At 30.2% G+C, this 27,004-nt stretch overlaps 1 protein-coding gene across 2 annotated transcripts; it reads left to right on the plus strand.

Annotated features, from left to right (window-relative positions):
* Window positions 1-22,777: 22,777 nt before the first annotated feature.
* Window positions 22,778-24,931, plus strand: LOC107931362 (uncharacterized). Of its 2 annotated transcripts, none has more exons than XM_016863244.2 (4): window positions 22,778-23,099; window positions 23,266-23,494; window positions 23,781-23,933; window positions 24,112-24,912. In XM_016863244.2, exons 1-4 carry the CDS (start codon window positions 22,884-22,886, stop codon window positions 24,819-24,821), a joined length of 1,308 nt encoding a protein of 435 aa, XP_016718733.1. In that variant the 5' UTR covers window positions 22,778-22,883; the 3' UTR covers window positions 24,822-24,912. The 2 variants fall into 2 exon arrangements, with proteins under 2 accessions (XP_016718733.1, XP_040958405.1); XM_041102471.1 differs by having other exon boundaries at window positions 22,809-23,099; window positions 23,850-23,933; window positions 24,112-24,931.
* The last annotated feature ends 2,073 nt before the right edge of the window (window positions 24,932-27,004 follow it).

The following is a 27,004-nucleotide window of genomic DNA, read 5'->3' on the forward strand; positions in this document are numbered from 1 at the left end:
TGAATGATGACATTCGTATGTTCGTGGCAGCATTAGTTACGGGAATTTGTAGAACTTTCAGAAAGAGCTCAAAAAATTAAAGAAATCTGCAATAGTAAACAACAATCAGATTTGAAATTTCAAATTTTAACAAATGAGGTTCGTTTAAGTATGCTCAAAATTTTCCATCAAAGAAGTTTAGAAATGAAGCAAGTCGATCGACTACCCCTTCAGAGTTCACTGGAAGAGATAACCAAAGCAAAGCAATTTGAAGTCTGTTAATTCTCCAACAGCTAGTATTGGAAGCGTGAGGAATGTTTAGAGAACTATCCCTATTTGTGATAATTGTGGCAAGAGACATTTTGGTGAATGTCGATTAAAGTTGGGAGCTTGTTTCTGTTGTGGATCTATTGAACATTTCTTTTGTGATTGTCCAAAATGGCAAAATGATTTGGGCAATCAGACAAGCAAGCCTGAAGCAATTTCATAAAGAGGTAGATGACCTGAAAACGATAAAAATACTACTTCTAGTTGAGGAAAGATTAGTGATATGAATGAACGATTTGAAGCGAGAGCACCAACCAGAGCATATGCAATCAGAGTTCATGAGGAAACTTCTGACCCAGATGTTATTGTTATTACATTTTCTCTTTTTGATATTAATGTATATGCATTAATTGATCCTGGATCAACTCACTCTTATGTATGCACTACATTAGTAGACAAAAAGAATTTGCGTGTTGTGTCCACTGATTACACTGTTAAGGTAACAAATCTACTAAGTCAATGTGTTTTAGTTAATCAAATCTATAAATCGTGTCCACTTAAAATTTGGGGTTATGATTTTCCTACTAGTTTGATGTTGTTACCTTTTGATGATTTTGATCTCATTTTGGGAATGGATTAGTTGTTTGAGCATGATGCAATAGTGAGTTGCCAAAGGAAGCAAGTTAGTTTGATGCGTCTGAATGGTGAATTTGTTTGTGTTAAGGCAGATGGGACTTGTTATACTACAAATGTGCTTTCAGCATTGTTAGCTCAAAAACTGATTAGAAAAGGATGTGATGCTTATTTAGCTTACGTTCTTAATTCTAAAGTGGCAGAATAAAAAATTGATCAAGTATCGATAGTCAAAGAATATGCTGATGTTTTTCCTGAAGAATTGCTTGGGTTGCCACCAACTCGGGAAGTTGAATTTGTGATCTAACTTGTGTTTGGAACAACTCCAATTTTGATAGCACCATACAGGGTAGCTCTTATATAATTGAAAGATTTGTTAGATCATAGATTTATTCGACTGAATGTGTCACCTTGGGGTGCTCCAGTTCTGTTTTTGAAGAAGAAAGATGGGTTGATGAGACTATATATAGATTATCGATAGCTGAATCGAGTCACTATTAAGAATAAATATCCGTTACCACGTATTGATTATTTTTTCAACCAATTAAAAGGAGCTACAGTGTTTTCAAAGATTGATTTATGGTCTGAATATTACCAATTACGAGTTAAAGAACCAGGTGTACCGAAAACTGCTGTCAAAACCCGATATAGTCATTACGAATTTCTAGTAATGCCATTTGGTTTGACTAATGCCACTACAGCATTTATGGAATTGATGAGTAGGGTCTTTCAACCATATTTGGATCGATTTGTTGTAGTATTCATTGATGATATCCTGATATACTTGTTAAATGCGTCAGACCACGCTGAGCATCTGAGAATTGTGTTGCAAACTTTACGTGATAAGTAACTTTTTGCAAAATTTATCAAATGTGAATTTTAGTTGCGATAAGTCAGTTTTCTAGGTCATGTTATTTCAACTGATGGTATTCGTGTTGATCCGAATAAAATATTTGCAATCTTTGATTGGAAAGTTCCAAAGAATGTTTATGAGGTTTGTAACTTTCTGGGTTTAGTAAGATATTATCGGCGCTTTGTTAAAAATTTTTCTATCATAGCCTCACCGAAGACAAAATTATTGCTAAAAGATGTTACTTTTTTCGGGACCGATAAATGTTAGAAAAGTTTCAAGCAACTGAAAAGTATGTTAATTGAAGCTCCAATTTTGATTTAACCTGAATCTAGGAAAGAATTTATAATGTATAGCGATGCATCTCTTTGTGGTTTAGGTTGTGTGTTGATGCAAATGGAAAAGTAATTTCCTATACCTCAAGACGGTTGAAGCCTCACGAGTGAAACTATCCGATACAAGGTTTTGGAACTGGTTGCAGTAGTTTTTACCTTGAAGATTTGACAACATTATCGGGCCCTAGAAGAAAGTGTTACCATTTGGTAGACAAGGGAAGCTCAGTCCTAGATTTATCGGGCTGTATGAAGTTCTTGAAAGAATAGGATCGGTAGCATATCTATTGGCTTTACCTCCAGAACTTGACAGAATTCATAATATTTTTCACGTTTCAATACTTCAATGATACCGGTCTAATCCGTCACATATTTTAACTACGGAAGAAATTGAATTACAGTCTGATTTAACTTTTGATGAAGAATATGTAAAGATCTTCACTCGAGAAATAAAAGAATTGAGACATAAATCCGTACCCTTGGTTAAAGTGTTATGGCAACGACATGGGATTGAAGAAGTGACGGGGGAAACAGAAGAAAATATGAAATCTCAGTATCCAAACCTTTTCACTAGTAAAATTTTCGAGGATGAAAATTTATTTATGCAGGAGAGTTGTAATATCCTCTTATTCAGTGATGTTGAAAACACTGATTTTGAGACCACAACTCTGATATGTGAAGTGTTTTATTATTTAATTAATTCTTATAGAGTTATATGAGGGTCATATTAAAATATGGTTAAGAAATTATAATGTTTAGATATTTAATTAAGTAAAAAGGATTAAATTGAAAAAGAGGTAAAAGTTAGTTGTTATTAGTAAATTGAATTTTATAGCTATAGAAACTTAGTTGGAGGCCTTAAATGGTAATTAAACCATTACTAATTATGTTGGACGACTAAGGATATGCATATTTGATGTTTTATAAGTTTAATTAAAAGGCATTTTGGTAATTTAATAAAAATAATAAAAGAAACAAAAAGATGATAAAACTATCATCTTCTTCAATTGTTCTCTTCCACTACCGAAACACCGTGTTTGTGCAAGGTTAGGGTTCGGCCAAGCTTTGGATGCATGCATATGAGTAATTTTTGTATCGTTCCTTGTAATTTTTATGTTTTTGAAATCGTTACAACTAGGTCCAGTTAACCCATACCCCTGTTTTTAAAACTGTCAAAGATTTTAAATGGTGCCATTGATGAAACCTTGTTGATTTGGGTGTTATTTGATGGAGTGGAAATTATAGTTGTTAATTTGATTTAGTCTATTAAGTAATTTTGTTAGTTTTTTATTAAAGAATTGAATTGGGTAAATACTAGAATTCATGAGAAAATATTTTTAATTTAGAATATATTTGGGCTGGAAATAAGAGGATAAATATTCGGCTAGCATGAATAAATGGAAAATTTTGCTAAAATCAGAGATTTTAAGTTTAGGGACTAAATTGTGAAAAATGTAAAAGTTTAAGGAAAATGTGTAGTTAATGAAAAGTTAACAGTCATATGTATTGAATTGAATGTGAATTTAATAGATTATATTTATTTATTATATAGATCAATATTTGAATAAAAAAGACAATAACCGAGGAAAAAGAAAAATTACGGAGTAGTCCCTTTGTTTAAACCGAGAATGTTTTAGAGGTAAATTCATAGTTATTTGCTATTTAATGTGTTTAAATTGTAATTTATATGGTTATTATCTTGTTAGTTGATCTTTTTGAATGTACATGTGAGTATAATTGTGAGGAATGTAAGTATTATATATATACATGAGATTGAGGAGTAGTTATTAGTAGTGTTTCTTGGATATGAAATGAATTGTATGGGACTGTAATGAGTTCTAGTATGAATATGGAAATGTGAAGTGCTTTCATTGCACTTCGGTGCCCTTGTGAACACTTTGGTGTCCATGTTTGCACATTCATGCCCCTGAATGCACTTTGGTGCCCCTGATAGCACATTTGTGCTCCTGAATGCGCTTCGGTGCCCTTGATAGCACATTCGTACCCCTAAAAGCACATTTGTGCCCCTGATTGCACACTCATGCTCTTGATTGCACTTTGGTGCCTTTGTTTTTGCATCTATGATTCCCTTGAAAATGAATGAAGTTCGTGTATTTGAACCGGATAGTGCTGAACTTGAATAAATGATATAAAGAATTACATGGAGTGGACAAACTGAAGTTATGATGAGTTCTTGAAAAATTATAGACAAAGCAATTGAGAATTTTAGTTAACATGTTATAACAGTTAGGTGATTCCTTACTAAAAGCAAGTCAAGTAGAATTTACACTATGACCTTACTAAGCCATTTAAGCTTAATGATTTTTCTCATGTTATTTCGTAGTTAACAGTTGCAGACAACTCAAATAATCGACATCAAAGCTCACACTATCCATTTACTCTTGGTAAATTTCTTTTTGGGTTGTGGCATGTGTATAGGTTTTGTTGTAATAAAGTTAACAATAGAAGTTTGGAAGATATGAAAAGTTAAGTATTGTGATTATGTTATGAATAGAAGAAAATAGTACGGTTGGATATGAATGTAGATTGAGGTGTGTTAATGGATAAATGTTTGGCGTATTGTTGGGTTATAATTGAGGTACTTATGAATGGTACATTGGTTAGAAGTCTAGGGTACTATTTTTGATATGTTTAAAGTGTAGGATTATGTTTGATTTGGTCATGGAATGGTTGGTGTTTATGTGTACCTTGTTGGGCAAGTTTTGGCTTGATTTTAGCTTGTTTAAGGAGTCAATTTAGTAGCATAGGGCTTGGGACAGAGGCTGCCACACGTCCGTGTGCCACATACGGTCATGTGTGATATGTTAGTTTTAGTACAGGTTTCACACAGGTTGAGACATGATCGTGTTTCTCAAGTCAGTGAGTTACACAGGCTAGCACACAGCCTGCGCATTAGCCGTGTGAGCCAAGTCAATGAGTTATATGGTCTATAACATAGGCTGGGACACGATCACGTGTTCCTACTTCAAATGTTCACATGATTTGATCTGTGTCACACGGTTTGGCCGTACGGCTATGTGAACACTGTTTTCCAATTTTTTAAGTTTTCTCAAAAACTTTTTTTGATACAATTTGATCCCTGAATACTTTTAATCTAATTTTTAGGGCCCCGTAAGTCTACAATAAGGCCCATGTGAATAATTATTCTATGAGTAGTTATGTTTGTATTTTAAATGAATATTTATTCTGATTCAAAATAAATTGTTCCATTTGATTCTGTAACACTCCGATTCTTAGTCCGATAACGGAGACGGGATATGGGTTTTACAGGTTCAATCTTTATTTCTTCTTTTCCTCTCTTTCATTCTTTTTCTAATTTATCCTTACCTTCCCCCGTTTTAGTATTCAACCAAACTATCTCTTTCTTTCTCCTCATAATCACCATTTTTCTACATTCTTTGATTGAGAAATTTTTTGGGTTGCTCATTTGTTTCTTTTCTTCGTGTTTGTTTCCTAACAAAATGCAAAAATAACTTTAAGAAACTATATATGTTTTTCTATATTTCTAGATTTGAGGATTTGATTAAGTTTTGACCTTCTCTCACCAAACCCATACTGGAGTTGAACTGAGTTCTTGAAGGTGTTTGAAGAAAGAATCAGTTGGTTTTGGACTTATTTTTGTTTTCTTGGTATTTTCTTTCTGTTTTCCCATTCATTTCCTAGGCAGCCAAACATAGAGTAAATAAAATGGTGAAAGTGAGAATGCTGGGAGCTGGGTTGCAATTCGGGAAAGTTAGAGGGGAGGATCAGTATTATATTCTAGTGAAAGTTAGAAGAAATCAAAACTAGAAACAACAACAAAAGCCAAAAGAAGAAGCTGTTAAGGAAGATAATGAAAAGAGTAATAGTAAATCTTCAGCTTCATTAACAAAGAGAAAGGATTTAGCTTTCGATAATAATAATTAGAATTTTTGTTTTTACACATCATCTTCATCCGGTATGCCACATAGGCTTACTTCATTTATCTATAATTAACTGACGGTCAACTCACATTTGCCTTTAAAATTTGACTAATTTCTAAAAAATCGTAACATTGAGGGTATTTTCAATAATTATGCCTTCTATCAAATTAATCTTATATCTAAAAAATTCAAAACTTAACCCTCAACATTTACAAATTTATCATTTTAGTCCTAATTATACAAATTATTACAAGTATTTCAATATTCGTAATAATTTTTTTAATTATACAAAACATCTTTAAATTAAAGAAAATATTATAAATATTGTAATGTTTTGTTTAACATTAATCACATAAATTTTATATTATTTTATGGCTTATATGTCAGAAAAGCCCTTAAGAAAATGTGAAAAAAAGTAATTAAGTTCTTGTATTAAATTCGCACTCAATTAAGTCCCTGCCATTAACAACAAGAAAATCAATTAAGCCCTTCCATTAATGATTTCTGTCATTGACCATTTTGACTGTTAAAATTTTTTATAAAGATTGTAATATTTTGTTTAACATTAATCACATAAATTTTATATTATTTTATGGCTTATATGTCAGAAAAGCCCTTAAGAAATTGTGAAAAAAGTAATTAAATTCTTGTATTAAATCCGCACTCAATTAAGTCCTTGCCATTAACAAAAAGAAAATCAATTAATCCCCTCCATTAATGATTTCCGTCATTGACCATTTTGAATGTTAAAATAAATTGACGTACCAATCAAATGGTAACACGTTGGAGCTTCTAGTTGAATCTAATATTTTCCAAAAAAATGATTAAAGAATTATAAAAATTATAAAAAAATAGAAAAATAGAAAAATTATAAAAATATTAAAACTGATATAAGCTTATAAAAATTATAAAAAATAATAAGAACTCATAAATATTATAAAAAATATAAAAAATCTAATAAATTATAAAAAATTATAAAATTAATAAAATATATTAAAAATTTATAAAGAGTATAAAATTTCTTAAAAAAATTATAAAAATATTAAAATAGATAAAAACTTATCAAAATTATTACTGAATCAGTTAGTTGGACCGGATCAATCGATCAGGCCGATTAGACCGAAATTGGAAAGAGTATCGGTACGGAGAAAGCCATTAGGTCAATTGACCTGGGAAATAGGAGGTTAAACCAATTTATTATTTTTTTAATGTTTTATTTAATTGAACCGAATGCACCATTGAACTAGCAAACCGTTGGTCAGCCTAGTTCAACCATTGGTCTGGTTTTGAAAATCTTGGTTAGAATATTTCATATAATGAAATTTTGGTTTGATAGTATCTAATTGTACCAAAAATATTTTATATCATAAAATACTTGGCAAATAATTTTCACATTTTGAACGTCCAAACTATTATACTTTACTTAAAAAATGGAGATAAAACTTTTAAAATTAAAAATAATATTTTATCAATAAAAATGAGAGGGTCACATAATTAACGTTTTATTTGTGAAATATCGAGAACATTTTATTCGACATGAAAATGACCCTACCGATTTAATGACTATTCTCATTATCCAACGGTTGGTGTGATGTCGTGTGTCATTATGATTTTAAGGATTTAAATGATTTTGTATAAATTTTAAATAATTTTTATAATTTCCTATAATTTATTAGATTTTTATATTATATATAAATTTTTTATAAATTTTAAATATATTTTATTAATTTTATAAAATTTTTAATGATTTATTAGATTTTATAAAAAAATTATAATATTTATAATATTTTATTGTTTTTTATAATTTTATAAGTTTATATCAATTTTAATATTTTTATTAATTTTATAAATATTTTAATAATTTATTAGATTTTTATATTTTATAATAATTTATAATTTTATAATTAATAATTTTTATAACTTCTATAATTTTCTGAACTTTTATTTATATTTTATTTTTCTAATTTTTAATCATTTGTACGGGAAAATATTAGATTAAACCAAAAGCTATCGCATGTCACTATCTTGTTAGTTTGTTAATTTATTTTAACAGTCAATATAATTAATGACGGAAACTGTTAATAGAAGGGCTTAATTAATTTTTTATTTTTGTATTTTCTTAAGGGCTTTTTTTGACATATAAGCCATATTTTTTTTATGGGGAAGTCATTCCAGGGAGCTTCCTTAATAATTTTCCTTGGCAGAAATTAAGAGGGCGTTTGGTTGGTTAGTTGAATACAATATTACAACACGTAATGTTATTGTAATGATCCAATTTTCAGTGGTACCGGAAAATACAGTTTCAGAATCTCATTTCCGTAAAATAAGTCCATAAATATTAAATATTAACATTTATGGAAATAATATAAAAGTATATTGAAGATTGGTTGAGTAATTTTGCCAAAGTAATAGTTGATTAAGGCTTAATGACTAAATCGTAAAAGTCTAATCACTATAGAATTTTAATTGATAAAAGACTTGGGGATTGAAATAATAATTAGGCAAAGGTTCAAAATGGTAATTAAACCATTATCTAATAGGAATAAGTGGATGATGATGACACATTCCACTTAGGCTTAATTATGATTAAGTTAAGCTTCAATTATGTTTTAATCAACTAAATAATCAAGGTTAATTAAGTTAAACTAAGGCTAATATAGGTATATATAGTAATGTTAGTGGGAGATTGTCATCTTCCATAAGTCGTCAACCGTCCAAGCCATAAGAAAACATAAGGTGAAAGGTTTTAATTTCAAAAACATTCACCCATTAAAGTAGTAAGTAATACAAGTCATTTTCTTATAATCTTTTTTTATAAATTTGAGGTTAGGGACCAAATTGATAAATTTTTAAAATTTTAGAAAGCTGCCATTGTTAATTACTTGAAGAATTAGGCTTGAAATTGATAGATTTTAAGCTTAGATTATAAAAATGACTAGATTGTAAAGTTAATTTAGCTTGTTTGTAAACTTTGTTACATTAGGGACCAAATTGAATAAAAGTAAAACTTTTCATGAAATGATGTTATAAGTATAAAATATAAAGTCCCTAATGAAGATATACGAAATCAGATTTTAATTCGAAGCTAGAAATTAAAAGTTATGCCTATCCCAAGTTCAGGGACTAAATTGAATAAAATGTAAAATATGAGACAAATCGAAAAATATAGAATTATAGGATCATGCATATCATGGAATATTATGAAAATGTTTGGTATTGACTGATTATATAAAATAATTGTATAGATCAACATTTGGATCAAAATGGAGCTAATAGGGGAAAAACTAAAATTGCAGATTAGTCTCTGAAGAATCCACTCATTTTGTGTTTTGAACAAATAAGTTTACATGAGACTTACTATCTCACTTTGTGTTATATGTGATCTTGTGTTTAATTCAATATATATATGTTTGAATATAGTTGAAATACTAGTGAAATTGACATATATGGCTAGTAATGAATTGAATTGAAATATTATGTAATGAATGACTATTTTGTAATAATACTGGGTATATGTACAAATGTGAAAATACGAATGATTACATGATATGAAAATTAAATATATGACCCTTTACAGGGTGTGATAAACATATATGTGTGTGAGCAATTATAGGGATGATATTGAAATATGTGAAATTTATGCTCGTGTGAAATTAGTAAATGTAACACCCCCATACCCAACTCAATCGCCGGGTCAATGTACTGGGATGTCACATTCGTAGTCGAAGCAACTATAGAAATTTCAGATTGATTTATCTTATTATTTGATTATTGAAGACCACTTTACTCATTTTAGTAATAATTGAATTTATGACAAAACTATTTATGAGTTAAAAGAGCTCATTAAAACATGAAATTCAATCAAAGAGAATAAAGTTTAAAAATTAACACAATTATTAAAGTTTTACAAATAAGACCATTGGAGGACTTACACTTTCTAAAGTAGTTTATTTACTTTATGTATATCTCATATTTATTTCTAAATTGTACCAATTAATTTAATTCTTCACTTAGTATTTCAAGTGTCTACATGTCATGCTTCATTACATACTTTATATTTCAAGAATTTAGATTAAAATAAAAAATTAATAAATTTTATTCACAACATATTTAATTCAATTTATTGAATACAAGTATGGTTTGTATGAAAACTTACCATTTTTTTCTGTCAAGAGTTTCTTCCACTTTTCCTCACTTCCATTTCTTTCTCATATTTCTCACTATCCTTCTCTTTTCTTCTAATTTTCTTCACTTTCATCTACCAATTTCTTGCTTCTAAATTGATGAATATACTCTCTAGGATCTCAGCTTCATCTTTCCTCTTTGGTGTCTATGGAAATTTCCAAGAATTTTGGGTGAAATAGTGAGATTTATTGGCAAAGGACTAAATTCTGTACAAAGCAAAACTCCTCTCCTATTTGTATTGGTGTTGAAGCATAGAGAATTGGATATTTTCTACAATTCTATAAAAACATCTTTAATAAAATATTATTAATTAATAAAATAATCTAACTTTAATGATTTCAATCCAAAGACCATAATTTTTTCTTACTTTTGAATTTAATTCAATGGCCCAAATTTGTCCATAGCCAAGATATTTTCTTATAACTATCTTATTTAGGAAATGATTATTTTACCCTTTTACTTTCTCTACAATTCCATCATTTTCTTAACAACTTTTTTGGTAAAATTTACAATTTAGTCTTTCTCTTTTCTTTATTTGTTCAATTTGGTCCTTATTAATCATTTTCCTTATTTTCAGATCTTTACACCCTCAATATATTTGAACTATTGGCCCTTCAAATTTCCTAATTTATACTTTAACCTCTCTGTAACACCCCAAACTCCACCCAGACGTTACGACCAAATCTAGAAGGTTGCATTAGTGCGTAAAAATTCTACTTTCCAATACATGTCTCACTACGAAATTAAAAATTAAAGTTTATAAAAACTTTTCACAATTCCTTGATAGAAAAATTTGTAATTTCTTAAAATGTTTATGCGAACTTTTTAATTGTAAACTGAAAACCCAACTTTATAAAAACATAACGCTTAAGTCACTTGTTTCGTAAAACTTGAAATTCTAAATAAAACTTTGCAACAGGAAATTTCAGAGTTAATATTAGAAAACTGTGATTTCAACAAGTGAAAACGTTTAATCCAATTGGTTTAGCATATTCTAAAACTTACGTTATTAACTTTCGTAAAACCCAATTCAAATTTTTGTAATGGAAAAATATTAGTTTGTTTAATTTTGAAGATTAGCATTGTTTGCTGATTAACATATATCATGCAGAATAACTTTAACTCAGTAATAAAAACCCAAAACCAAAATTAAATCCAAAAGATTAATCCAAAAACCAAAAGTTCCGAAAATTAATTTATTAATCAAAACAAACCATTTTATGTGAAAACCAATCCGAGCTCCCGCACGCCGTCCAATCCTAAATTAGTTGGTTACCTGAAAAGATCAATACAGAAGAGTGAGCTAACAAACTCATTGTGTAACTAACCCAAACAGAAAAAATATATATCATAAATACTAGCCAAACATTACAGAGAATTTCAACAAACTTGCGTGGCAAGATTGTACATGCATTAATATGTCAATGCAATATTTTCAGAAAACAAAATGCAGATTTTTCAAAAAAAAAAAACTTCTTACCCAACTCCGCTACACACCAAATTAGAGTTCCCTAAAACTCGTCCATCCAACACATCAACAGATAATTGTGGACAATGCCACTTGAGTTGCAGTTAAATTGCCAGATCAAATATATGTGGTCAAGCCACTATATTGCAGGCAAGCTGTCATAACAAATATTTGTGGTCGGGCCACCATAAATGCAGTCAATCTGCCAGAACAAAAGTATGGTAAAACCACCAGATAGTGAAAATCATTAAACTGTCAGAGCTTCCTCCTTGCAATATTATCCCAACCCTATGCAATGTGACATGGCATGCAAATACAGAATTTGAAGGAAAAGCATGTAAGACATGAAGTTGTACAAAAACATAAATTAGAAGGCATGGAATTCCACACTTCGCAGAACTAACATGTCACAAATTCAACAAACGCAAATCATATTCACCATAATGTCACATGCATTGTCATATAACAAATTCAGAGATACCATTTAACATATTTAGACATCATATGTTCATACACAAACATAGCAAAACGGAAACATGCCAACAAAATTGGCAGAGCACAGATCATACATATATAATTTAAACACATCACATGTAGAAACATATTAACAATTACCTTGTTTTCAAGTCTTATTTAAGGAGTATGGACCCTACGAAGAGTCTAATTACGAATCACATATCAATACGACCCTATATAACAATTTTCTAGAAAATGGGCCCACACGACTTAAACAACCCAAATTGTGTGGCCCACATGGCCTAAACAACCCAGACTGTGTGGACCACACAGTTTGGCATAGGCCTGACACACAATTCTGTGGCTCACATGGTCCACCACACAATTTGGCACACGACCGTGTGACGTCGACAATGAATTTTTCGGCTTTCTATCGATCGTCGCTTTTACAAGTTTGAGTAACACACCTGGTCAATTTTTTATGTCGATTCATCGAGTATTCCAGAACCTAAGACCTCAATTAAAAACAACCATTTAGCAACGATTCACAAAGTTAAAGTCACTAATTTGGCCTTAACCACCAATATAAAGCTTTAGCAAACCAGAAAATCAGCATTATGAAACTCGCTTACTTACCCAAAACCACATCAACAACACCAAATAATATTTCCAATTCTCCGGAAAGATGTCATGCGTCTCACCAATTCATCCTAACAATACACGAAACAAGTAAACACCCAAAATGACCCTTATTCCAAAATCACTCATCATCCTATGAAGAAAACACCAGGACAAAGTTTTAAAAAAAAACATAAAAGAAAAACATACCCAACGATAAATCGATCATCAAAACCCACACAAACGCAAATAGCAATAAGGTAGCAGGCTTACAACAAATTAAAGCTTCAAAAAGGAAATTAACAGAATAGGGAACAAAGAGTTTTTCTTTAGCAGTAATTTTGTCACATCTTGATTTTGAGTTAAGGTTGTGAAAGTTTTGAAAAGTGAGTTAATTTGGTTCAGTGGCTAACCCAATTTCTACTAATCTGGTCTTTGGGATTTGACACTCTCACATTTAAATATTTACACTTAGACCATAAAAATTTTCATATTTTTACAATTTAGTCCCTAGCTCAAATTAATATTTCATAGCATACTTCTTTTTTATTTTTTCTCTAAAATTCTTTATCCTTTACTTTCTTTATATCTTATTTCACTAAAAATCTATCCCATATTATTTTCGACTAAAGGGGGTTTGAGGATTTTACGGTAAAAGTTTAGGCTATAATTGACATGCCGATAAGGTATTATGTGCACTTGTATGGAGATTATTTCAGACTTTAACAAGATAAAAAATTTGTTGTGGATCCTTGAGTATTATATGATATAGGTTTAGCTTGGACGAGTAACTTGATATGTCGTGATATAGGTTTAGCCGGAATGACTAACCTGATATAAATTTAACTCAGACAATCAAATTGGTGTGGTATAGTTTGCTCGTGTATCCGAGTCCATTTTACTAGGATTTCATTGGGCGAAATATACAAATATGATTGAAAACTTGAAAGATGTTATGAAACAGACTTTGGTAACCTACTTAATATGTCATTGAAAAGAATTATAAGTAAATGACATATCCTTATGAATTGGTAGTAGAATATGTTATTGAAATGAATTATGTATACTTGGTATAATCTTATGAATTGTTGATTGAATATGCCATTGTGATATGTTATATGACAGTAATATGAATTGGTATATTTAAGTTACTTGTAGCATCTAATGATCATGTATATATATATGCTCACCTTGTTGATGTTTTGAGTGCCATGTTCTAGCCAACATTATGCGAAACTAAGGTTTGCTATTATGCTTATGTAGGAACAAGGGAAGCATAGTATTTTCCATATGAACTTACTAAGCATTTTAAATACTTACTTTAGTTATTTTTCCTTTTTATATCATCATTGTAGAACTGGCCGAGCCGAATCAACGTGAATCACACACCATCATTGAAACAATAGAAATATGTTTATCTTGGTTCTAAAGATTGTAGCATGTATATAAAGTCAATGTGTTATGAAATTTGTCACTTTAACATGTGTGACAAAGATTGTAATTGTGCCTTATGTTGGACTTGTTAATAAGTTTGGTATATAAACTCTTTAATGAAAGGTTGTAGGTCATGTTTGGTGTTGTTAAAGGTAATGGACTAAGCTTTTAAATGCTAGATATATTATGAAATATGTAAGGAATTAACTTAGTAAGATAAGTTGGAGAATAGATTGAATAAATTTAGGTTTTAAGCATAGGTTTTTATACCATTCGAATGATTATTTTTCAAAGGTGTTGTAGACTTGTTTTAGCATGAATTGACGTGTTCTGGTATAGATGAAAATGGTGTGTGAATAAATGTAATGAAATGCCTTAGTTAGGAGTAAATGAATATAGACCAAATATGGTTTTTGCTAAAAGGCATAATTGCAAAAAAAAAAAAACCGTCAACCTTTGGGGGCTTTTAGTTTTGTGCCTTTAAACTTTTTTATTGACACTCTCAACGTTATGATTTTTTCAAAAATCAGCCCAATTTTAACATAAACGTGAGTTGTGTAATAACTTATTTTTTAGTGGTGTCAGAGCAGTGGTTTCGGGACCACAATTTCAACTTGTGAGTCTATAAATATTAATTATTTAATATTTATGAAGTCATTAGTGTCTTAGTAAAATTTGATTTAGAAATTTGACGTTTGATTAGTTAATTAACTAAAAAGGACTAAATCTTAAAAGTTATAAAAGTGAAATCCTATTAATCAAAGGTGTTAAATAGTAATTGGTAAGTAACATAATGGATTTAAAGGAAAAAATTACCACAAATGTATATAGTGGACGACTTGGGGTTGGTAATGCATGAAAATTTTAGTATTTTAAAAGGGTAAAATGGTAATTAACAAATCAATAAACAAAAAAAAAGAAGATGAAAGCCATCATCTTTTCTTCTTGTTTTCATCTTTTCAAACCAAAACTCCATTGTTGGAGAATAGAAAGCTTCGATCAAGTGGATTCACTTGCATGGTATGCAATTTATGCTTGTATCTTATGAATTTTTATGTTTTTATGATCGTTGCATTGATATCTAGCTAGTTTAAGGACTAATTTGTGAAGTTGTTAAAGTGTATAGAAATTACCATTGATGTTCTTGAAGTATTCTTGATGTTTGTTCTTGAGCATGAAACTTGATGATAATTTTGATCTAATTTGTAAAGTGATTTTTAGTAATTTTCATGATTAGGGATTAAATTGAAAATAAATTAAACATACATGGTTTTTATTGATAAATTTAGAATTATAGGGCTATTTTAGAATGGTTAAAAATTGGGTTCAATGGGTTTAAAGTTTAATTATGTGAAATAAGCTTGTTTTGGTCTTAAAGACCAAATTGAATAAAATGTAAATGTTTGGGGTCTAATATGCAAAATCGTAAATAAGAAGTTATATGTATTAAATTGAATAGTATATGAAATTGAGGCTAATAATTGAAATAAACTATATCATAGATCAAGAACAAGTAGATAACAAAGGAAAAGGGAAAGTAGCTAAATAGTCCCTGAATATTTGTTGTTATTGTAGTTTAACCCTAGTAAGTTCGTTCAATTTATTTTAATATATTTTACAATATGAATTAAATGAGAATTTAGTTGTTGATTGTTAAATTAAATTTTTCGATGTTAAATTAGTATGAATGGGAATAATAAACTGTTGGACTTGGTTTAGAAGTAATATCTCCTGGGCCATTGAATGTAGGATAGAGTACGACCGACATGCCAATAGGTTATAGTGCGCATTGCTTGGGATTGGTCTGAGATGAGATGAGATGATGGTTCCTGTTTATTTCTTGTTCACTAAATATACCGAACTCCAGCATTTGTTGTGGACTATCCTGTTATATTTACAGTGTTTTTGGTATGTTACCGAGGGTGAATGTAAAGCCTTCGGACTTGACACTTGGTGCTGAGGCGTGTTATGGGAGGGATGTTAGCCTACAGGCTAAGCACTTGGTGCCAAGGTGTGTTATCGGTTGGATTGGCTAGTTGGAGCATTTGGCGTGTTTCGGATGAATAATTATGTACTCATATCAGTATATTGTTCATCGGGTAATGCTTCTTGTGTTAAATGTCCTATTATTGAACTGTTGAACGATTATTCATGAATCTCCTGATAGCATTGTGGCTTGATAGTAAATGATCACATACTTCTTTATGTATAAACTCACCTGTTGTGGATTGTGATTAACAGGAGACTCTGACTTTTAATCTTGTTATTAAAATTGTTATATTTAATTCGGTAAGCCTTATCGTTTTAATCATTGAACTTACTAAGCTCTAGTGAAACTTACTCATGTTCTTTTCTGTTCCTTGTAGATAACGTTTTGTAGAGTCAGGTGATCGGATCAACTTGAAGATCACACTATCTAGATACATCCGGGTAGACTTTGATATGTTTATTTTGGGTTATATGGCATGTAATAGGTGTTTTTTTTTGTATATGTTTAGATACTTATTACAAATGTTATGTTTTAAGCTTGGTATAAGCTTACTTGTGTATGTGTCTTTAATCTTGGTGTGAATATGCTCATATAAAGTTGTTTTGGTCATGTGATATAAACCTTATTTAAGTGTTTGAATCATGCTATGAATGAATGTGAATGATTAAGAAGAAATGATAAGTTTGGCATGAGTTTTATATATGAACTTATGAATTTGAATGCAAATTAGTTGATGTGTTATGTGAATTAAGGTTGATAATTGAATTGTGGTGTCAATGAGAACATATTGGTTAGGCACTTAGGTTGTTTGTTTTGGCATGTTTTAGGCTTTTTTAAATGTGTTTTTGAAGTATGGAAATGGTTGATTTTGATTTGTCTTGGAACCTAAGTGTTGGATGAAAGTTTTGCCTTATTTTGGAAGCATTTTAAGGTGCACACAACTTGAGCTATGCCACACGGCTTGGTCACACGGCCATGTGATACACACAACTTGACCATATGACCATGTGTCTTATTAATTTTTAGGTGCAAGATTTTTCACACGGTCGTAGTTAGTTACACAGTCTGGCCACATAGGTGTGTGGGGAAGCCACGCGACTATGTGTGAAATCATACAACTTGGGCTATTCCACACGGCCGTGTGACTCCTGTTTCCAAATTTTTCAAATTTGTGCATATTTTTCTGTTTTGATTCAAATTAGTCTCGGATTGTTCCCAAACTATTTTTAGGGCCCCGTAAGCTCGATTTAAGGCTCGTAAGTGTATTTGTACCTTGATTCTTATAAACTATTGAATGTTATCATTTATTTTATATTTTTGTTTCTATTTAATGATAAATGTCTTGATTTGTACAGTAACGCTCTGTAACCCTAATCCGACGACAAAGACGAGTTAGAGGTGTTACGTTTAGTGGTATCAGAGCTACGGTTTAGTCGATTCTCAAACTGAACGTAGCGTGTTTGAAGTCTAGAAGTTACATGCCATATAAACTTATGGTAGTGTGATATTATTTGATCCGATCTAACCTCTATTTTTTGTATAGATTTTAAAGATGTCAGTAGAATCTGATCGTGCTAACACTGATGAAGTTAATAGTAATGTTTCGACTAATGAACAAGAAACAAGTCGTGGTGTACCGATTCTACATATGTCAGAAAATAAAGCTAAAATTTTTTCTTCGGTTTAATGGGTCAGTGGTTCACAAAATGTATGCAAACCAACCCTATGGCTTAACATCCTCCACCCCCTATTGTACCTCATGTGGTGCCTCCACCTCCTTAAACAATTGAAACAAGTAAATGGATTCCTATTGATAAAATCTGAAAGAGTGGAGCTGAAGAATTTAGAGGTAGAACAAATGAGGATCCGACTAAAGCTGAGTATTGGCTTGAAAATATTCAACGAGTTTTTGATGAACTTGCCAGTTCCCTTAATGATTATCTGAGGTGTACAATGTTGTTACTTAAAGATGAAACGTACAATTGGTGGACCACGTTGACAGCAGTATTACAAAAAGATAAAATTACCTAGGATTTTTTCCAATATGAGTTTAGAAAGAAATATGTCAACAAAATATATTTAGATTGGAAAAAGAAAGAATTTCTTGAATTGAAGCAGGGAAATAAATTAATAGCTGAATACGAGAGAGAGTTTGTGTATCTCAATAAGTATGCCCATGAAATTGTGTCGAATGAAGAAGAAATGTGCATCCGTTTTGAATATGGACTAAATTATGAAATTAAAATGTTGAGCGGAGGAACTGAGATTCGAGAATTTGTTGTTTTATCCGGTCGTGCTCAAAAGATGGAAGAAGTCTATAACCACAAGAAGTTGAGAGATAGAAAAGCTTAAGATTTTAGTAAAAGAAGCTTTCTTAAATCATTTTTAGCACCCTTGTCCAAGAAAAACAAAGAAGAATTTCATCGTACCACTTCGGTATCTAGGTTTTCGGGGGAAAATAAACTGATTTAGTACGATTCAAAATATTAAGTTAAACCTGCCGATAGTGTGGGAAGTGTTCAAAATACTCCGAAGCCAGTTTGTAAACATTACGGAAAACTTCATAGCGGGGAATGCAAAACGAAGATGGGTGCATGTTACAAATATGCCTCGATAGATCATTTTGTACGAAATTGCCCAAGAATGGCAAGAGATAATGATGAACGAAGTGATAGACAGATGTCGACACCTCAAAAGGGTAAACGTCCTGGTCAGAGCAGTAATACTGGAGTTAATCGTACTGAGAATAATGATACAGTTGCTCGATCTGAAGTTAAAGTGCCTGCACGAACATATGCTATTCGAGCTAGGGAGAAGTTGCCGCACTTGATGTTATTATTGGAATTTTCTATCTCTTTGATGTTACTATATATGCACTGATTGACCCTGGGTCAACTCACTCGTATATTTGTACCACTTTAGTAACATATAAGAATTTACCTGTTGAATCAACTAAGTTTGATGTTCAAGTTACAAATCCACTAGGCCAGAGCATATTAGTTAATTTAATATGTCGTAAGTGTCTACTGAAAATTTAGGGTTGTGAATTTCCTGCTAATTTGATGTTGTTACCCTTTCGTGAATTCGATATTATTTTGGGAATGGACTGGTTGATGTTACATGACGATGTGGTAAATTGTCTTGAGATGTCAGACGGGTGAAATTATTACAGTTGAGTCAGATAGATCAAACAGTGTTACCAGAGTTATTTAAGCTATTTGGGAACAAAAATTGATTTGTAAAGGTTGCGAGACATTTTTAGCCTATATACTTGATACTACAGATTCAGAGTCGAAACTTGATCAAGTATCGATTGTGAATGAGTTTACAGACGTGTTTCCTGAAAAGTTACTGGGATTACCGCCAGAATGGGAAGTTGAATTTGTTATTGATCTAACGCCTAGGACTGCCCCGATATCGATCTTGCTGTACTGAATGGCACCAGCCAAGTTGAAAGAATTTAAAGCACACTTGCAAGAATTTTTAGACAGAAGTTTTATTCGGCCGAGTGTATCTCCTTGGAGTGCACCTATGTTGTATGTGAAAAAGAAAGACAAATTCTCTATCAACCCATTAAATGGGTATGGTGTAGCGACCAAATTATAGTGTTTGCAAAAATGGAGAGGCTTTTTGTAATTTTTTATTTTTTATTTTTTTATTTTTTGGATTTTGTAATTAAATAAAAAAATAGAAAAATACTTTTATTTATTAAACACTAATGGGCGAAAGCCAAATTTTTTTTGAAAATGATTCAAAAGGAAAATTGGGTCCAAATCCATTAATTTAAACTATTAATCCAAATTTCAATCGTGCTTCAAAAATCTAAAATTTAATTTATAAAGTTAAATATTTTAATCTAAATCATCAAAAATTCAGAGTTTAAATATCAAGAAATAATTCAACTTGTGAGCCTCGAAAATTGACAGTTGAAAGTGGGCTAAAATATATCTATTGTGAAGGCTTCAATTTGAACTTAGATGAAATTCAATATCTACAATGGTGGAGAGGTTTTTAGGAGGAATTAGAGGAGGTAAAGAGCATAGAGATTTCCAAATGGTGGACAATGGTTTTAGCGGTGGAGGGCTGCCACAAAGGGTTTGATGGATGAGCCGAGGTCACAGAGGAAGGCAAAGGAGGGGGATTTTCAAAAGGTTTTTGGGTGTTTCAATGGTTCATGTTGTTCTATTTCTAAGTTAATTTCAAGGTAGTTTTAAACCTTAGATTATAAAATCTCAAAGTCATTTGTTAATATTAAGGAAAAATAAAAATGGGTCTCTCTCAATTCGCCATATTTTTGCCAACAACAGGAAATTTCAAGGATTGAAAGCATTTCAAAAAAAAAAAAATGGAAAGGAATAAAAAAATGGATTTAACGGTGGAATAGTGGAGGTAACGAAGTGATTAAATTAATAAAAAATTAAATTGAACAAAATAGGAATGATCTAAGATCTCGTATGCTCTCTGAAAATTAATTTCTAGAAAATAGATTGAATTTTTTTATAGAAAAAATTTATATATTTTTTTATGTTTGAATGATTTTGTATAAAATATTTTATATTATTTGGTAAATTTTCTATAATCATTCTAAAAGTTATTCTTAGTGAAATGTACACGACATAAATATATTTATTACAAAAAATTTTAGTTAATTTTCTTTTGACGATCGAAATTTATTTTATAATAAGATAATTTTTTGTAATAATTAATATCATATAAAAACTTAATAATAAATGATATCTAATTAAAACTTAATTTAAAGTAGGTGACATTAAAATTGAAAATGATAAAGGAAGCTAATCATGATTTAAACAAATAGTCATATTTATATAATTAAAATATTTATATTTTATACTAGTTTAAAATATATCATAAGTCCCTGCACTCTTCGTAAATTTGGAATTTATCTCCTGTACTTTTATTTTTGAAAATTTAGTCCTACTTTTTAGATTAAAATTCATGTCCAACTATTAACACTATTAAAAGTATTTTGCTAAATTCATATTCATTACAACACTATTTTTTAGTTACATAGTTATCGAGTGAGTATTTTTTATTTAAAAATGTCACATAAAAAAATTAACAAAAAAATTTGGGTAAATTATACAAATGGTCACCCAACTATGCCCCCATTCATGTTTTGGTTACCCAACTTTAAAAATTTTCAATTTAGGCACTAACGTTTGAATTCATTTTTATTTTGGTCACCCACCGTTAAATTGATAACTGAAAGCCTTTACATTTACGAATTCTATTAATTTGATCCTCAAACTTCCTAACCAAAGCTTTCAACTTTTAAAATAGAAGGATGCCACATACATTAATTGTTTTATTTATGTTTGAAATATTCAATTTGGTACGTAACCCTTTTTGTTTATATTTTCAAGAAGTTAATGTTAGAAATGAACTAATCACCGTTAAAAATAAAAAAAATACAAATTTTAAATATAATATATAAATAATTTAATATTTGTAAAAATAATAATTTTTCACTCTAACCTGCATAATTTTAGTTTTTAATTAATTTGGTAAATGAGTTGACACTAAATCGGATTATAAGTGATTCTTATTGCTTATTGTGGATTTAAAAATTAAAAACAAATAATTAAAAATAAATAGAACACATAATAATCTCTTAATCATTTTATAAAATAAAAAAAAATCATTATCAATGTAACAAAAGGAAATTCAATTAATTCTTTCACATTTTTTTCTTATGAAAAATTAAATGTTCATATTTTTTTCATATAAAATTATTCATTGAACAATTGGATTTTTCAAAGCCATATTTTTTAACTTTAGATTCAATTCCCAATTTCAAGGACTATTTCTACAGTTAACAACAAGAGTAATTCTAAAGTGTTTTTTAAAAGTTTTTCCGTTTTTTAGCTAAAATTTTATCAATCAAAGAGTTTTTTTTTTTAAAATTCCGTTATCAATTTAACGGTGAGTGATCAAAATAGGAGCAAATTCAAACGTTAGTGTCTAAATTGAAAAATTGAAAAATTTTAAAGTTGGTTGACCACAACAATAATACAGGTATGGTTAGGTGACAATTTGTATAGTTTATTAAAAAAAATTAGCAGTGTTTACAATTGAAAAGTAGAGGGACTTCCCTAAAAATAAAAGTACAATGGCTAAATTCCAAATTTATGAAGAGTATATGAACTTATGACATATTTTAACATTTATACTATAAAAAATTTATTATTAATATATTTATAATTGTAATATATATTATTAAAATATTAATATAAATATGTTTCAATCAAGAATATTGTTTAAAATTTAAAATTATTATTTTTAAAATTTATTATTAAAATAAAATTATAAAATCGAATAAATTATTAAATATAAATAATTAAATATATATTTTTAATAATATTAAAAATTATAATATTTGATATCAATATTTAAATATTTTTAAAATTAAAATTAAAATTAAAATTTTATTATTAATATAATAATATTAGGCTTGATTGAAGTTAATTTTTATATAAAAGGAAAATTAGTTATAAATAATTTTGTTTTCAGGAAATCCCTTTAAATTTTAATTATTTTTGAACTTTTTTCTTAATTATTATTCCAACCTGGGAAAAAAGTGTTTTTTTCCCTTCACAAAGAGATGGGTTCTAGTTAAACGACGCCGTTAACTTCGTATTTGAAAAGGACTGGTCCTAATTCCTAAACCTTAGAAACTGCAGGGTTTAAGCTCTTAGAAGAACTCGGGGAATCAGGGTTTCTCTTAAAAATGTGGAGCAGAGCAGGGTCGAGGAGATGCAACATACACCGGCGGTTGTTCAGCGGCGCAGCTCGCCGAATAGAGGACGAAGGTGACTGGCTTTACTCACCCGAGTGGTGGGGATCCGAATCCGAATCCGAGTTCAATGGAAACACCGTGTTCCGCTCCGTCTCTGATAAAGGAAACGGCGTTATCTCCGTCCACGCTTACCCTTCTTCTAGACCCGTCAGTTGCTTCACATTTCACTCTCTGTTTTTCACAATTATATGGTTTTTAATTGTTTTGGATTTAGGGCAACTACTGGTTCTCTTCATTGATTAACTTTTTTCACCCTGAATTGGTTTGTTTCCTGTGGAGAATAGATTATCAATTGCTTTTAACATTTTTTCAGAACAAAGTTCATTGGCCAGAAACAGAGAAATGGCTTCAGCAAAGGTATGGAGAGATATATCCAGGCTATGAACACAGTGGAAGTTTTAAGATACTTGGGTATCAATGGCGTGTCCTTCGCTTTAACGATAATACTCGCCAAAGTACAGTTAAAATAATGGCTGCTTATCGGGATACTGAGCCTGGCTCTATATTTATCATGCAGCAGGCTCAATGCCTGGCTATTCCATGTAAATTGCTCCTTCATTTCTTTTCTCAAATTTTGTCATTTATATACGTTTGATGCTTTTGGGTATCCAGTCTTTGAGAAATCGTAAGTTTCGACCAGTTCATATGTTTCTGAGTGACCACAATACTAGCATTTTCACACACAATACACATCTAGGCCAGATTTTGTGAACTAATAGGATGTATCTTATGACATACAATGTATGTATTCTTTATATTTGTATATACATACCTATTGCATTTAAATGTTTGCTTAACTAATCTTATGATTTGATGGTACCTTTGTAGATGTTAAGAGTATGGTGTCACTAGGACTATCTACTATTGCATCTTCTAAATACGATTTAATGGCAGCAGTACATGGGAAGAAAAGGATGCATATATTATGCATTGGTCATGGTGGTGGGAGCTTGCCATTGTTTCTGGCTAGTAAAATTCAAGGTAGAAGTTAGCTTTCGGTTTTATATCTCTTCTGCTAGCTTAGTATTAATTGTAGATGAAAGAGAAGGACGTTTATAGCCACTTATCATCTCGTTTAAAGCCTTTAGATATTGATTTATACTTAAAATCATTGGAATGCATCCAAATCAACTAACCAAAGATTCTCTGTTTCTTTCAGGTGCTGAGATCCATGTCGTCGAAATTGACCCTATTGTCATCTCAGCATCAGTGCAAGCAATGGGCTTTCCAGGTTTCTCAGTCATGACCCCATCAGGTGAACGTGCTTTGCTAGAACCTGATACTATTAATGAAGTAATGTGGAAGGGCATCCACGAGAGGCTATACCTCTATGAAACGGATGCCGAGAAGTATGTTGTAGAGAACAACAATCTGTATGATATCATCTTCGTTGATGCTTATGACGGTGATGACATCTTCCCTAACAAGCTATGGGATCCACATTCCCCATTTCTCAACTCTCTCAGCGACCGACTCCATCCCGAACATGGCACTGTAGTGGTGAATCTCCATGCAGACTCCGATATCTCAAACCCCAGTGAGACCGTTTCGTACTTCTACCAGCGACTTCTGCCAATGGGAAAGTACGTCTCTAGAGTTTGCAAAGCGTATAAAGATGTCCTCATCAGAAACAAAGTAACAAGGGGAGGGAAATTCGGGTGTGGTTTAGGTTTTGCAATATCGGTACCTTGGGTGTGCAACACATCATTAGTGGTGAGCAGAGGATTTGGGTTGACTAGTGGATTTGTTAACAGGGATATGGTAATGAATACCCTCGTATCCAGTTCTGTTAAAGTAGATCATATGTTAAACTTACCCTTCTCATGCTTAGAGTATATAAATATAAAGAGAGATTGTACACTTATCTAGTAACATTTCAATTTCATTTATGGTGTAAGTTGTTTAATATCTTTGATAACCAAAATATGTGTTCATATGAAAACTGAAAATTTCATCGATAATTTACTAGATAGTTTTTTAAATAAAATATTGCATAAAAAAAATCACCAATTATTAATCTACTTTACTCTTTTGTTACATATTATAAATGGTAGTGCTGCTAATTGGTAGTATTATAACAAAGAAATGAAAAATGCTCAGATTCTTGGGCTTTGAATAGCCCAAAAACAACCCCAAAGGTTTTGAAGGAAAAAAATATAAATCAAAGGATGGTAATCGGTGCATTGTATTAAATATAAAAAATTCTTAAATTAAGCAATGAAATCATTCTTGACCAATGATTATAGCACTAATTAAACTAGGGGTGAGCATTCGATCGAATCGAATCGAATCGAAAATTTTCGAGTTAATCAAATTTTCAAATCTCATTTTATCATCCTAATTTTATTTGAAGTTTTCTCGAATCGAGTCGAGTGAGATGGAGTTCGAATCGAATCGAATCGAATCGAATATATTTATTTGAGTTAAATTTTAAAAAATAATTTTGGGTCCTTGTAACCGTTGTCACCCATCGTAATAAAATTTGTCCACCTTAATCAAATTTTTTATTAACTTTCATCACCTCATAATTTATTTATTAATTTTTTATATAATGGTTAGCTTATTTGTTTGCTTAGTTGTTTAAATTATCTTCAGATTCTTGTCACTATGTATTTTGGAATTAAAAAATATATTAAATATAAAAATATGATTTTTTAATAAAAGTTATTTTAAAAATAAAATGTGAAATTGATGCCAATATAAAATTTTAACACGAATATTTTATGGCATAATTAAGAATTCAATTTTACTATAAATATTCAATATGACTAAACAATTCAATAATATAAATAATATAAAATGTGAAATTTAATTTAATAATATAAATAGTATATATAAATAAAATTATTACTATTTATGTTTAGTGATTTTTTTTTGGATAATTTTGATTTTTTATTTAAGAGTAAATGGTGAAAAGTAAAAGTTTGGGTGGAAAATAAAAAGTTTGGGGAATAAAAGTTTGAGGGAAAATAAATAGGGGGAGTAAAATTTTGGAGGGAAAATATTAAAAAAAAATTGGAGGGGGGAGGGTTTGGGGTAGATGGGAGGTGGGATGGGAAGAGAATAAAAGTTTTAGGGGATAAATGGGAGGGAGTAAAAATTTTGGGGGAAAATAAAAGGTTTTGAGGGTTTTTGGGAGTAAAATTTTGAGAAAAGGTAAATGGAAGAGTAAAATTTTGGTGGGAAATGGATTTTGGGTAGATTGGGGGGGTTGGGAGGGGAGGAGAGTAAAAGTTTTTGGGGGAAAGTGGGAAGGAGTAAAAGTTTTGAGGGAAAAGTAAAAAAGTTTGGGAGTTTAGGGTAAAAATATAAAATATTATATTTTGACATTTGAATTATTCGAATTATTCGAGTTATTCGAATTCGAAAACTCAACTCGATTCGAACTCGAAATTCGAAAAAAATTTGAGTTGATTCGAATAACGCGATTAACTCGAATAACTCGATTCGTTTAACTCGAAATTCGAATTTTTTTTATTTTTTTGAGTCGAATCGAATTTTGCTCACCCTTAAATTAAACGAACCTTCTTTAAAATGTTCTTTTTATTATTATTATTTGTTGAGACAAATTAGCAAAATATGCATACAATGTTTGGTACTTTAACTAGAACTTCACTGACCTCATAAACAGTTGTATCGTGAGTGGATGTGGAATTTTAAAAATTTTAGCAACAAATTTAATAAAATAAGATGTAATTTCTTTATTATGCATAAAATATTCACTAACTTTCTCAATTTTTAAATTAGAGAATAATACGTGTTGAAATTCAGATTCTCTTACATGTTGTAACAATAGTAATATCCAATGAATTAATACTCAAATAACAATTTTATTAAATTTAACTAGGGATAAACCTGCGATGCGATATTGAGTATATATTATATTAATGTAAAAGTTTTTCTATATTATGGAAGGCATGTATTGTATAATATGTAATGTTTATAATAATAACACTAACAATAAGCAATGAAAACAAGATCAAAACAAAATTAATTAAATTAAAGTGTATATTTAAAAAACTTTCTTTGTACATCACAAATTTTAGGGGAGG

This window comes from Gossypium hirsutum, chromosome D10 (assembly GCF_007990345.1).
Source record: "Gossypium hirsutum isolate 1008001.06 chromosome D10, Gossypium_hirsutum_v2.1, whole genome shotgun sequence".
In the NCBI taxonomy this organism is placed as follows: Eukaryota; Viridiplantae; Streptophyta; class Magnoliopsida; order Malvales; family Malvaceae; genus Gossypium; species Gossypium hirsutum.